Below are 15,279 nucleotides of genomic sequence, written 5' to 3'. Positions count from 1 at the left end.
TTTTTTAATTGATTTTAGACAGAGATAGGGAGAGGGAGAAACAGAAACATCGGATCAACTGCCTCATGCACACCCCCTGCTGGGGATTGAACCCACAACCTGGGCTTGTGCCTGGACGGGGAATCCAACTGGCGACCTCCTGGTACATGGGTCAACGGTCAACCACGGAGCCACATTGCCAGGCCATTTTTAATTTTTTGCGGTAACTCCATATTACTTTCTATAGTGGGTACACCAATCTGCATTCCCACCAACAATGCACAAGGGTTCCCTTTTCTCCACATCCTGGCCAAGACTTGTTGTTTATTATAGCCATTCCGACAGGTGTGAGTTGGTATCTCATTGTGGTGTGAGTTGATATCTCATTGTGGTTTTAATTTGCATTTTTCTGATGATTAGTAATGCTGAACATCTTTTCATATATCATTGGCCATCTGTATGTACTCTTTGGAGAAGTGTCTAAAACAGATTCTTGGCCCATTTTTTAAATTGGGTTGTTTTTTTGGTATTGAGTTTTAAAAGTTCTTTATAAATTTTGGATATTAACTCCTTATCAGATGTATTGGTGAATATGTTCTTCCATTCAGTGGGTTGCCTTTTCTGTGCCTGTATTTTCTTCTAATAGTTTTGTAGGCTAAGTTCTTATATTTAGGTCTTTGATCCATTTGAAATTATTTTTTTTGTATAGTGTGAGGTAGGGGGCCTATTTTATTTTTTTCCACATGGATATCAAGTTTGTTTATTTTCATTGTTATTTTTTTGTTGTTAATCCTCACTCTAGGACCGTGGTCGGCAAACTGCGGCTCGTGAGCCACATGCGGCTCTTTGGCCCCCAAAATGTGGCCTGGGCGAGTCTATTTTAAATAAGTGGCGTTAGAAGAAGTTGAAGTTTAAAAAATTTGGCTCTCAAAAGAAATTTCAATCGTTGTACTGTTGATATTTGGCTCTGTTGACTAATGAGTCTGCCGACCACTGCCCTAGGATATTCCATTAATACTTAGAGAGAGTGGAAGGGAAGATGGAAGGAGGGAGGAAGAGAGAGAGAAACATCAATGTGAGAAAGACACATAGGTTGGTTGCCTTCCACATGTGTCCTGACAAGGCCAAGTATCAAACCTGTAACCCAGGTACCAGCTCTTGACTAGGAATTGAACCCATGACCCTTTGGTGCGTGGGCCGTTGCTCTTACCACTGTGAAATGCTGGCCAGGGCATGGATATCCAGTTTAAATGACTATTCTTTCCTCAATGAATTGTTTTGGCATCTTTATGAAAGCAAGTGACCATAAACCTCTGAAAAATTTTAATCAGAGGAGTGACATGATTTCTTTTATATTTTAAGATAATATCATTGGATGCTATGTAGAAAATGTATTGGAAGGGTCAAGAGTGGATGTAGGGAGACCAGTAGTAAGAAGTTGCAGTTATCCAGGCCAGAGATAATTATGACTTAGACCACAGTAGTGGTAGTGGAGATGTAGAGAAAGACACAATTTATATTTGGGAAATAAAGTTAATTGGACTAGGGACTGTCTGGCTAGGGAGGTTAAAAGCGGGGAGAGGTCAAGGATGACTTATATTTGGGTTGGAGTCAAGAATGATTTTCAGATTTCTAGCTTGTATGACTAAGTGGATGTAGTGTCATTTACTATTACATAAATGGAGAAGCATGTTTTTAGAGAGGAAATAATGATTTTAATTTGAGGTGCCTATGAGACTTTCAAGTGGAGATGTCCAGAAGACAGTTGGAATATGGGTCTAGATTAGAGCTTGCGGGCAAGACCTGGATTGGAGAGTGATTTGGGAGTCATGAGCACAAAGGTGGGAGTGGAAGCTCTAAGAGAGCCCGAGGAAAGTAATAGGAGTGAGAAGAGGGCCCAGGACTGAACCATCTTGGAGGAAGAATAGGAGCCCAAGGACACAGAGAAGAAATGACCAGTGATTGGTAGTGGTGCTTGTGGGGGTGAACCAGAAGGAATATATCGGAAGGGAATTTTAAGGAGGGGAATGATCATTAGTGTCAAATGCATCACAGAGTTCCAGAAAAATAAGGCCTGAGAAGTGTCCATGTAACTTTCCTGTTTCCATGTTCCCACAATATAGTATAGGTTGGTTGGTTGATTTTACAAAAAAAAATATCACTCCGTTCTTCTTACAGGTGGCAATTTTTTTTTAATATTGTGGAACCAATAACCTTTGCACATACATTTCCCACAACTAGTGCCTGAAGGTGTTGCTGGCAGTGTCTGGTGGATATTTGTGTCTTAAGTAATGCCAGCTTTCATGGGCATCTTCTGTGCTAATCTTTCGCATCCTGAATTGAGGATATTAAAAGCCCAAGTGCAGTTTTGATTCCAAAATGGACTCTAAAGTATTCTTAGACTGAATGTTCAAACTATTTCCTTTCTTTCTAATGTTAATATATATCTTTAATTTTTTAAATAGATACGTGAAAGAGGCCAAAGAAGCAACTAAGAATGGAGATCTGGAAGAAGCATTTAAACTTTTCAATTTAGCAAAGGACATTTTTCCCAATGAAAAGGTGATGAGCAGAATCCAAAAACTACAGGAAGCCTTGGAGGAGTTGGCAGATGGAGATGATGAATTCACAGATGTGTGCAACTCTGGCCTGCTGCTGTATCGAGAACTGCACAACCAACTATTTGAGCACCAGAAGGAAGGTGTAGCTTTCCTATATAGTCTATATAGGGATGGAAGAAAAGGTGGTATCTTGGCAGATGATATGGGATTAGGGAAGACTGTTCAAATCATCGCTTTCCTTTCTGGTATGTTTGATGCTTCACTTGTGAATCATGTGCTGCTGATCATGCCAACCAGTCTTATTAGCACATGGGTAAAAGAATTTGTCAAGTGGACTCCAGGAATGAGAGTCAAAACCTTTCATGGCCCTAGTAAGGATGAACGTGCCAGAAACCTCAGTCGGATTCAGCAAAGGAATGGTGTAATTATCACTACATACCAAATGTTAATCAATAATTGGCAGCAACTTTCAACCTTGAATGGCCAAGAGTTTGTGTGGGACTATGTCATACTTGATGAAGCACATAAAATAAAATCTTCATCTACTAAGTCAGCAATATGTGCTCGTGCTGTCCCTGCCAGTAATCGCATTCTCCTCACAGGAACCCCAATCCAGAATAATTTACAAGAACTGTGGTCCCTGTTTGATTTTGCTTGTCAAGGGTCCCTGCTAGGAACATTAAAAACTTTTAAAATAGAGTATGAAAATCCTATTACTAGAGCAAGAGAGAAGGATGCTACTGCAGGGGAAAAAGCCTTGGGACTGAAAATATCTGAAAACTTAATGGCAATCATAAAACCCTATTTTCTCAGGAGGACTAAAGAAGAAGTACAGAAGAAAAAGTCAAGCAACGCAGAGGTCAGACTTAGTAAAAAGAATCTAGATGTTAATGCCAGTTATGAAATGCCTTCCCTTTCCAGAAAAAATGATTTAATTATTTGGATACGTCTTGTACCTTTACAAGAAGAAATATACAGGAAATTCGTGTCTCTAGATCATATCAAGGAGTTGTTAATGGAGACACGCTCACCTTTGGCTGAGTTAGGCATCTTAAAGAAGCTGTGTGATCATCCTAGGCTGCTCTCTGCAAGGGCTTGTCATTTGCTGAATCTAGGGGCTGTCAGATTCTCTGCTGAAGATGAAAGTGAAGGGGAAGATTCCTCAGATGTGGACCATATTCATATTGACCAAATAACTGATGATACACTGATGAAAGAATCTGGAAAAATGATATTTCTAATGGACCTCCTTAAGAGACTGCGAGATGAGGGGCATCAGACTCTGGTGTTTTCCCAGTCAAGACAAATTCTAAACATCATTGAACGCCTTCTAAAGAATAGGCACTTTAAGATATTGCGAATCGATGGAACAATTACTCATCTTGTGGAACGAGAAAAAAGAATTAACTTATTCCAGCAGAATAAAGATTACTCCGTCTTTCTGCTTACCACTCAAGTAGGTGGTGTTGGCTTAACATTAACTGCAGCAACCAGAGTGGTCATTTATGACCCTAGCTGGAATCCTGCAACTGATGCTCAAGCTGTGGATAGAGTTCACAGAATTGGACAAAAAGAAAATGTTGTGGTTTATAGGTTAATCACTTGTGGAACTGTAGAGGAAAAAATATACAGAAGACAGGTTTTCAAGGAGTCATTAGTAAGACAAACTACTGGTGATAAGAAGAACCCTTTCCGATATTTTAGTAAACAAGAATTAAGAGAGCTCTTCACAATCGAGGATTTTCAGAACTCTGTAACCCAGTTGCAGCTTCAGTCTTTGCATGCTGCTCAGAGGAGATCTGATAAGAAACTAGATGAACATATTGCCTACCTGCACTCTTTAGGGATAGTTGGAATCTCAGACCATGATTTGATGTACACACATGACCTATCTGTTAAAGAAGAGCTTGATGTGATAGAAGAATCTCACTATATTCAACAAAGGGTTCAGAAAGCTCAATTCCTTGTTGAATCTGAGTCTCAAAATACAGAGCTCTTAATGGAAAGACAAAGAACTAGAAATGAGGGGATCTGGCTGAGAGAACCTGTAATTCCTTCTCAAACAAAGGAGAAATGCCCTGAAGTGAATAAACCACAGCCTCAGCCTTCACCTCTTCTAACTACTCATTATACCCAGGAAGAAGAAATCAGTTCCCAAATGGCAAGTGTAATCATTGATGATCTGCCTGAAGAGAGTGAGAAATACTATCTTTCCAGTGTAAAAACGAATGTTACCATTGTACAAGATGGTAGGCACCCACATGAAAGCACATTTGATGCTGACTTTATAGCTACGTTACCCAAGGGGTGTGGAAGTGTAGAAGAAATTTGGACTGATTCTTTATTGGGAATGACTCTACAAAAAGAGGCATCACAAGAGGGGACTACACAGGAGGCACTGCAAGAGAACCCTCAGCAAAGTTTTAATTATTTACTTAGCAAATCTGTTAGAGCTGATCTTGGGCCAAATATAAATGAAGTAAAGGATGATGAGATTTTACAGCAGTGTAATCCCTGGCCCACTAATCCCATAACAGATGAAAATAAAAATACAGCATCAGATGCATATGTTATTAAAATAGGTGATGATTTCTTGTCAGCAGCCCACAGTGCCCTGCAGGATGCTCATGCAAATGAGGCCACGTTAGAAGAGGAACTTTTAGAATCTTCACCACAGTATGTGTGTGATTTCAATCTTTTCTTGGAAGACTCTGCAGACAATGGACAAAATCCTTCCAGTCAGTCTTTGGAGCATGTTGAGAAAGAAAATAGCTTGTGTGGCTCTGCAGCTAATTCTAGAGCAGAGTTTGTGCATAGCAAAGCAGGTCTCAGTATGGATCTTTCTGAGAAAGACGATGAGTCAGAAGTAGTAGTTAATTTGAGAGTCAAAAGTAAAACTAGAAGGATCGTTTCAGATGGTGAAGATGAACATGATACTTTTAAAGATACTTCAAACACAAATCCATTCAGCACATCTCCCCTTCAGTTCTTATCTGTAAAACAGTTTGATGCTTCAACTCCCAAAAATGACATGAGTCCACCTGGAAGGTTCTTTTCACCTAAAATACCTGGTAGTATAAATAAGTCTATAAACTCTAGAAGATCCCTGGCTTCTAGGAGGTCTCTTATTAATGTAGTTTTAGACCATGTAGAGGATATGGAGGAAAGACTTGAATACAGCAGTGAAGCAAAGGTAGCTGAAGATTCTCTGGAGGAAGGAGCTGAGGAAAGCAGTGGCAGTGCCTCAGAGGGTACAGAAGAGGAACCTTTCAGAGAAACATTGTCTTCAGAAAGTAAGTCCAGCTGGTTAAGTACACCTAAGTCTGGTGCTGCAGCTCAGGAGACCTCTCCTGGTAACCCTGGGTCTTTGTCTGGTGGAGAGTTGGTTGATTCTCCTCAAGATAAGGCAGTGGAGGCTGTGAATGACTATGAGACTCTTGTAATGCGTGGAAAAGCATTGAAAGAATGTGGGAAAATACAGGAGGCCTTAAACTGTTTAGTTAAAGCACTTGACATAAAAAGTGCAGATCCTGAAGTCATGCTCATGACTTTAAGTTTATATAAGCAACTTAATACAACTTGAGAATATAACCAGTTTATTGTATTTTAAAGCAAAACTAAATATGAGATTGGGTTCTTTGGAATTATGGAGCATTCATGCTTAAGGTGAGAAAGATCTCAAAAGGCAAGTTTTTGTTTCTAACTTTTTTATAAATTCTGCCTTTACCCCCTTCTCCTGCCCCCCCCATACATATATTCTGGTATTCTTTTTGGCATACTCTATAAACTTAATAGAACTATATTATTTCTAGAAATCTTTTTGTGCCATTTTAAATTTTATTCTGAAAATGATCACTTTTGTATATCACAATACAGATAAGATAATTAAAGTTACTTTTCTCAAGTGTTTTCCGTTCACTTTCTTTCCCTGAGATGATTCTGGCAAATGCATATACAAACTCCTTAGTTTAGGCAGGAGGTTGTCATTAGTATTCCAAACCTAAGATCTGCTATTCTATGCTCTCAGCTTACTATAGTAGAAGGCTTCTTTATCACTGGTACCCTACCCTAGAGTCACTTTGCCAACCACTTACCATTCTTCTCTCACCACCAGCTGTGTTCTGACATATACTAGTACTGAAAAGAAGTTTGGTTCCTTCTCAGGAACAAATGCAGTGTAGTATACTCTGCACTTGGTCACTGGAGCAGGAAAACTAGCATTTATCAAGTACCTTCTGTGTATTGGGTACTCTTCATAGGTTTCTTGTTTAATCTTTACCATAATCTTTGAGGTCAAGGGTGGCATTTCTATTTTTTAATTGAGGAAACTAAGATGCTTCGAGGTTGTAACCTGCCCAAGATCGCATAGTAAGGGGTGAAATGGATTTTTTAAAAAATATATTTTATTGATTTTTTACAGAGAGGAAGGGAGAGGGATAGAGAGTTAGAAATATCAATGAGAGATAAACATCAATCAGCTGTCTCCTGCACACCCCTCACTGGGGATGTGCCCCCAACCAAGGTACATGCCCTTGACTGGAATCGAACCTGGGACCCTTTCGTCCGCAGGCTGATGCTCTATCCACTGAGCCAAACCAGTTAGGGCTGAAATGGATTTTTAACTGTGTGTTACCTAGTGAAAAGCCATATAATCTTATCTAATAATAGAGTAATATGCAAATCATCACTCTGCTACACTCACAAGCCACGCCCACCAGCCTATCAGAGTGAGTATGCAATTAAACTGAAAACATGGCGGCAGCCCCGCCCCCAAGCCTCTCCAGGTCTCTGGGAGTCTGAGAAGTCAGGCGCCAGCGCCTGAGGCTGGCTGCAGCCACGGGAGACCAAGAAGATGCCCACCCCATGATCCCAGGCTGCAGCCAGCCTCAGAAGCCTCAGGTCCGCCTGCCCAACGTCCTGGGGAGACGGAGAAACCGGGCCCCAGCTCCTGAGGCTGGCTGCAGCCACGGAGACCGAGAAGCCACCTGCCCCGTGATTCCAGGCCTCAGCCAGCCTCAGAAGCCTCAGGTCTGCCTGCCCAACGTCCTGGGGAGATGGAGAAACCGGGCCCCCACGCCTGAGGCTGGGTGCGGCCGGGAGACGAAGAAGCCGCCCGAAGAAGCCGCCCGCCCCATGATCCCAGGCTGCAGCCAGCCTCAGAAGCCTCAGGTCTGCCTGCCCCACGTCCTGGGGAGACGGAGAAACCGGGCCCTGCGCCTGAGGCTGGGTGCGGCCGGGAGACGAAGAAGCTGCCTGCCCCATGACCCCAGGCTGCAGCCAGCCTCAGAAGCCTCAGGTCCACCCGCCCCATGTCCTGGGGTGACGGAGAAACTGGGCCCCAGCGCCTGAGGCTGGCTGCAGCCACGGAAACCAGGAAGCTGCCTGCCCCGTGATCTCAGGCCTCAGCCAGCTGGAGAAGCGGTTCACCCCACGTTCTGGGGGAGACAAGAAACCAGGTGCCAGTGCCTGAGGCTGGCTGCAGCCCGGGAGATGAAGAAGCCGCCTGCCCTGGGATCCCAGGCTGCAGCCAGCAGCAGAAACCTCAGGTCCGCCTGCCCCACCTCCTGGGGGAGACTGAGAAACTGGGCCTCAGCGCCTGAGGCTGGCTGTGACCTGGGAGATGAAGAAGCCGCCTGCCCCGTGATCCCAAGCCCACCCTGCGGTCCTGGGCACCAGCACCTGCGGCTGGCTGTGGCCTGGGAGACAGAGAAGCCACCCACCCTGCAGTCCAGGTGCCAGCACCTGCAGCTGGCTACAGCCTGGTAGATGGAGAAGCTGCCCACCCTGCAGTCCTGGGCACCAGCACCTATGGCTGGCTGTGGCCTGGGAGACAAAGAAGCCGCCCACCCTGCGGTCCTGGGCGCCAGCACTTGCAGCTGCAGCACAGGCAAAGCCCCCCTGTCCACCATCCCCTGAGGCTGCAGCCAGCCTGGGCGCCTATGGCTGACCAGAGGGAGGGAAGCCCGGATCCTGGGTGCCTGTGGTCAGGGAATTCTGGGTACCAGGTGCGGGCCGAGGCAGAGGTGGTTAGGGACAATCAAGCCAGCAGGGGAGCAGTTAGGGACAATCAGGCTGGTAGGCAGAAGCAGTTAGGGGCAATCAGGCAGGCAGGTGAGCAGTTAGGAGCCAGCAGTTCTGAATTGTGAGAGGGATGTCCAACTGCTGGTTATCCCATGAGGGGTCCCAGATTGGAGAGGGTGCAGGCCAGGCTGAGGGACACCCTCCCTGCTGCCCCCCGTGCACGAATTCCGTGCACCAGGCCTCTAGTATACTATATATCATAGCCACACTTCTGACACCAAATGTTTAGGAATTTTCACACCAAGTTCTCCATTTCTCTGCAGACACCAATTGGGTGTCCTACCATTCAACTCAATTCTGACACTACTTGGAGTTAGGATCAGACTCTACAGGTTTAAGGGCACATTCCCATACAACTGCCCTCACTTCAGATGCCAGTTGCTAGTATTGGGTCTTCATGTTATTCACACTTCTGTTCAACTTGCCTACAAACTGAGGGTTTCCATGATTGCTCCTTTAGGTTCAATAATTTGCTAGAACAGCTCACAGAACTCAGGAAAACAGTTTACTTATTATTACTTGTTTTTATAAAGAATACAACTCCAGAAGAGATGTATGGGGCAAGGTATGGGGGCTGGAGAGGGTGAGTGAAGTGTCCATGCCCTCCGGGCACTGCCACACTCCCAGCACTTTGATGTGTTCGCCATTCCTAAGCTTTAGGGTTTTTTGTTTTTTTTTTATGAAGGCTTCATTACATAGGCATGATTATTTAAATCATTGGCCATTGGTAAGTAACTCAATCTCTAGCTCCTCTTCCTATCCCAGAGGCCAGGAGAAGGGGCTACAACTTCCAAACCTCTAATTTTGTTTTGGTCTGTTTAGTAACCAGTCCCTATCTGAAGCTATTTAGCCTCCCCCCTCCCCTCCAGCCACTGGTCTCATTAGCATACCAAAGACAACCCAGATTCAAAGGGTTTAGGAGCTGTGTGCCAGGCAGGAACCAGGGATGAAGACCACTTATTTTTAAAAATAAACATGTTTATTGATTTCAGAGAGGAAGGGAGAGAGAGATAGAAAGATAAATGATGAGAGAAAATCATTGATTGGCTGCCTCCTGCATGTACCCTACTGAGGATTGAGCCTGCAACCCAGGCATGTGCCCTGACCTGGAATTGAACTGTGACCTCCTCGTTCATAGGTCAGCACTCAACCGGCTGGGCGATCACTTATTTTTTATGTCACATACACACATATATAAAAGTTACTTGTAAATTGTACGTATACAGCAAGTAGGGTACTCAGGGGTTACCTACCATGTCTCTTGATTGCAAAAGGGAATATTTTTATAGGAAGAAGGGGAATTATTAGCAAAAGGGAAAAAATGGATTTTTAGACCAGGACATCATCATTTTGGGGGGATTGCCTCTTTGAGGGTTGGAGAGGACCCTTGTGACAGATTATCTCATTGATGTTGACCAGAAAATTCCAGTCTGGGTGATTAAGATTACATTTCTGGTGAAGGTCAAAACTTTAGCCCTGGCCATTTTGGCTCAGTGGATAGGGCATTGGCCTGTGGACTGAAGGGTCCCGGGTTCGATTCCGGTCAAGGGCACATGCCGGGTTGCAGGCTCGATCTCCAGTAGTGGGTGTGCATGAGGCAGCTGATCAGTGATTCTCACTCATCATTGATGTTTCTATCTCCCTCTCCCTTCCTCTTTGAAATCCATCTGTATATAAAAGGCTAAGCAACCGTCTGACCAGTAGCTATGACATGCAATGACCACCAGAGGGCAGGAGCTGCCAAGTTGCGGTTACTTGGCAGCAGCAGTTCTCATGTGATGCACCCCGGAACCAGAGAGGAGGAGCCTAATTCCAGGGTGCTCACCGGAGAACCACCCTCTCACAATCTGGGACCCCTTGGGGCAGTGGTCAGCAAACTCATTAGTCAACAGCCAAATATCAACAGTATGATTGAAATTTCTTTTGAGAGCCAAATTTTTTAAACTTAAACTTCTTCTAACGCCACTTCTTCAAAATAGACTCACCCAGGCTGTGGTATTTTGTGGAAGAGCCACACTCAAGGGGCCAAAGAGCCGCATGTGGCTCGTGAGCCGCAGTTTGCCGACCACGGCCTTGGGGGATGTTGGAGAGCCAGTTTTGGCCTGATCCCAGGCCAGGCCGAGGGACCCCATGTGCAGGAGGGACCCCTGCTCACTTCATAGACGCCCTTTGAGCCCAGTGCTGCCCCAGGTGAGGCCGGCCAGGAGGGACTGCAGGAGGTTGGCTTCAGGGCATGTCCGGCCTATCTTGCCCAGTCCCGCCCCTCCAGCCACCCTCTAATTAATTTCCTATCAATGTGCACAAATTCATATATATTAAAAAAATAACTTCAATTAGGTCAGGTGTTAAGTCTAAGTTTGGTATCATGGGCTTTAGTACAAGTGATGACATTTGGGGCCTGTGGTTTTCTCTCTCTCTCTTTTTTTTTTTTTTTTGGTGATGGTGGATGATGATATTTTTATTTTATTTTGTTGTTGGTTTTTATTTTTTGAAACCTTTATTGTTGAGAGTATTACAGATATCTCCCTCCCCCCTTACCCTTCCCCCACTACCTCCCTCCACCCAGTTCCCACCACACACCAGGCCTTAACCACCCTATTGTCTGTGTCCATAGGTAATGCATATAAGTTACTTGGTTAATTTCTTTTTTTTTCCCATTTAGTTTTTAAATAATTCTTTATTATTCAGATTATTACAATTGTTCCTCTTTTTTCCCCCCATAGCTCCCGTCCATCCAGTTCCCACCCCACCCTCTGCCCTTACTCCCCACCACTGTCCTCATCCATAGGTGTACGATTTTTGTCTAGTCTCTTCCCGCACCCCCTACACCCCTTTCCCCTGCAGAATTGTCAGTCCACTCCCTTTCTATGCCCCTGATTCTATTATATTCACCAGTTTATTCTGTTCATCAGATTTTTTATTCACTTGGTTTTTAGATTCACTTGTTGGTAGATATGTATTTGTTGTTCATAATTTTTATCCTTACCTTTTTCCTCTTCTTCCTCTTCTTAAAGAATACCTTTCAGCATTTCATATAATACTGGTTTGGCGGTGATGAACTCCTTTAGCTTTTATTTATCTGTGAAGCTCTTTATCTGACCTTCAATTCTGAATGATAGCTTTGCTGGGTAGAGTAATCTTGGAATCTTGGTTGTAGGTTCTTGCTATTCATCACTTTGAATATTTATTGCCATTCGTGTCTGGCCTGCAGAGTTTCTCTTGAGAAATCAGCTGACAATCATATGGGTGCTCCTTTGTAGGTAACTAACTGTTTTTCTCTTGCTGCTTTTAATATTCTCTCTTTGTCTTTTGCTGTTGGCATTTTAATTATGATGTGCCTTGGTGTGGTCCCCTTTGGGTTCCTTTTGTTTGGGGTTCTCTGTGCTTCCTGGACTTGTAAGTCTATTTCTTTCACCAGGTTGGGGAAGTTTTCTGTCATTATTTCTTCAAATAGGTTTTCAGTATCTTGCTCTCTCTCTTCTTCTGGCACCCCCATAGTTCGGATGTTGGTACGCTTGAAGTTGTCCCAGAGGCTCCTTACACTATCTTCATATTTTTGGATTCTTTTTTCTTTTTTAAAAAAATATATATTTTATTGATTTTTTACAGAGAGGAAGAGAGAGGGATAGAGAGTCAGAAACATCAATGAGAGAGAAACATCTATCAGCCGCCTCCTGCACACCCCCCACTGAGGATGTGCCCGCAACCAAGGTAAATGCCCTTGACCGGAATCGAACCCGGGACCCTCGAGTCCGCAGGCTGACGCTCTATCCACTGAGCCAAACCGGTTTTGGCTGGATTCTTTTTTCTTTTTTCTTTTGTGGTTGGGTGTTTTTTGCTTCTTTGTATTTCAAATCTTTGACTTGATTCTTGGGATCCTCTAGTCTGCTGTTGGATCTCTGTATATTATTTTTTATTTCAGTCAGTGTATGTTTAATTTCTAGTTGGTCCTTTTTCATATCCTCAAAGGTCTCACTAAATTTATCGCCCTTTTCTAGAAAATTCTTGAAAAACCTTATAACCGTGGTTTTGAACTCTATATCCAGTAGTTTGCTTTCCTCCATTTCTTTCATTTGTGACCTGTTTATATGTCTCCACATTTTGGCTGCTTCCCTGAGTTGATAGAGTGGCTTTGTGTGCTAGGTGTCCTAAATGGCCCAGTGGGTCGGCCTCCCCAGTTACCTGAGGTGGACACTCTTGGTGCACCCCTTTGTGGGCTGTGTGCACAGTCTTGTTGTAGTTAACCCTTGATTGTTGTAGATATCACTGGGAGGAATTGACCTCTAGGCCAATTGGCTGTGAGTATCAGCTGTGTCTACGACGGGAGTTCTGTGCTGGAGACACCCTTATGAGACAAGACTTGCTTCATTGGGGCTTTGGTGCTCACTGAGTCTGCCCGCTGAGTGTGTCCCTTATGGATCTGACGAGTTGTAATCTGGATGGTCCTACTCTGACCCCTGCGTACACTGGCTCTTGGATCTCCAACGAGGTGCTAATTTAGCCTCTGCCTGAGGCCACCCAGCAGGATCTATGGAGAGATCTGCAGATTCCTATTCTTTGTTTGGGTTTTGGAGGTGCCCAGATGAGGCCCAGCTGTGAAGCAATGCAAGCTGCTGTGGGGCCTTGGGCCTTCTTTTGGATGTTCTGGGTCTGACTCAGCTGCAGTTTGTTAGGCAAGTTTAGATTTCAAAGGACCAGGCCATTCATATGCAAAAGCCTCTGCTCACAGCTTGGATGGGGCGGAGTCTCAGGGCAGAGCAAACAGCAATGGCTTCCCGTCAGCCCTGCCCTAAGAGGCCCTCGGGTCTCAGTGTCCCTTGGTAATCGCTGCAAGCACCTCTGAGAGAAAGCCGCCCTCGAGTTCCGCCTGCTGCCAGACAGTCCAGTTTCTCCCGGATGAGTCTGGGTCCCCAGAGTCTTGCCTGGAACTGGAGTTCAGAGTAGTTGGGAGCTTGGGTCTCCCTCTGGATTGAAAAAGCCAGCCGCATACTCAGTTGCCAGCCCTCTCCACGCGCGTCTCCGTACCTTTGCACTTTACTTCCGAAGCTCCTGTGAGTCTCAGTGTGCTTTTCTCTTCCCTTCTAGTTGTAGAATTTCCACTTAGCCACCCTTCCTGTGGTTCTGGATGATGCCCATTTTGTCTTTTAGTTGTAGTTTTGAAGTTTTTGTGAGAGGCAGCAAGTTCAGGTGTTTACCTATGCCGCCATCTTGTTTTCTGTGGTTTTCTCTTTAACAATTTACACACTACTATTCTCATATATGATGTATATTAATATACAGGTAGAAGTTTGAAAGAGATGGCATGAGCCCTGGTCGGTGTAGCTCAATTGGTTGAGCATTGTTCCATGCACTTAAAGATTGCCAGTTTGATTCTCGGTCAAGGAAAATGCCCAGGTTGCAGGCTAAATCCCTGGTGGGGGTGCATGCGGGAGGCAGCCAATTGATGTTTCTCTTTCACATTGATATTTCTCTCCCTCTCCCTTCCTCTCTCTAAAAATCAATAAAAACATTTAAAAAAAAAGAGATGACAAATTTAAATAATAAGTTATGTATTGAGTACAAAATTTTGCTCTTACTAAAATAAATTATTACCAATATTTTAAGGAGAGTGCTATGATTGAATATATATCATTAAAAAAATCTTGGTGTTAACACTGTGATTCAGCAATTCATACTCTGCATCTGAGTCCAGCTCACCCTTTCCCTATGTGTACGCTCCTAAACCATGGAGCGTACAAATGTTTGTGGAAATTCAGCTACTAAATTCCTCTTTCCCCTGATGTTAAAAATAAAATAGGCCCTATCCTCACACAATTTGCCTGCCAGGACATGTTAGGGACTTGTATCCATTTGATTGAACAGTGAGGCCTAAGTCCTAAGTGTACAGTTATGCACTGCATGCTTCAGTCAATGACGAACTACTATATGACATGGTACCATAACGTTACAATGGAACTGAAAAATTCCTATTGCCTAGTCATGTGTAGCCTAAAACATTACTCATGTTTGTGGTGGTTCTGGCGTAAACAAACCTATGCTGCCAGTTGTATAAAAATACATAGCACATACAATTATGTATGGTACATAATTCTTGATATCAAGAGACTATGTTACTGGTTTATGTATTTACTATTTACCATTATTTTAGAGTGTACTCTTTCTATTTGTAAAAAATGTTTGCTATAAAAGAGTATGTTAGGCTGGCAGCAGCCTTGTATATCTCATGTTTACTATGTCTCTTGATTGCATCATTTTCACTTGTGCTTGATTTAATCTCATGTTTTAGAAATTTAGTATAATATAAGGGTACATTGTTTATAAGTCTACAGTGGTGCAATGTCCTAGGCCATTGGTCGGCAAACTCATTAGTCAACAGAGCCAAATATCAACAGTACAACCATTGAAATTTCTTTTGAGAGCCAAATTTTTTAAACTTAAACTTCCTCTAACGCCACTTCTTCAAAATAGACTTGCCCAGGCCATGGTATTTTGTGGAAGAGCCACACTCAAGGGGCCAAAGAGCCGCATGTGGCTCACGAGCCGCAGTTTGCCGACCACGGTCCTAGGCCTTCACATTCACTCACCACTAACTCACTGACTAACCCAGAGCAACTTCCAGTCCTGCAATCTCCATTCATGGTAAGCGCCCCAAAAAGGC

At 43.9% G+C, this 15,279-nt stretch overlaps 1 protein-coding gene across 1 annotated transcript in view; it reads left to right on the top strand.

Annotated features, from left to right (window-relative positions):
• The window catches only part of ERCC6L (ERCC excision repair 6 like, spindle assembly checkpoint helicase), a 50,155-nt gene extending 43,664 nt beyond the window's left edge, over positions 1-6,491 (top strand). The window contains exon 2 of the mRNA XM_079765032.1: positions 2,445-6,491. Coding sequence (XP_079621158.1) covers positions 2,445-6,123 — 3,679 coding nt within the window. The 3' untranslated portion in view covers positions 6,124-6,491. The remainder of the gene's footprint in view (positions 1-2,444) is intronic.
• The last annotated feature ends 8,788 nt before the right edge of the window (positions 6,492-15,279 follow it).

Source organism: Cnephaeus nilssonii, assembly GCF_951640355.1.
Source record: "Cnephaeus nilssonii genome assembly, chromosome: X".
NCBI lineage: Eukaryota > Metazoa > Chordata > Mammalia > Chiroptera > Vespertilionidae > Cnephaeus > Cnephaeus nilssonii.
The sequence above is the reverse complement of the archived record's forward strand: the minus strand, read 5'-3'. Positions and strand labels throughout refer to the sequence as shown.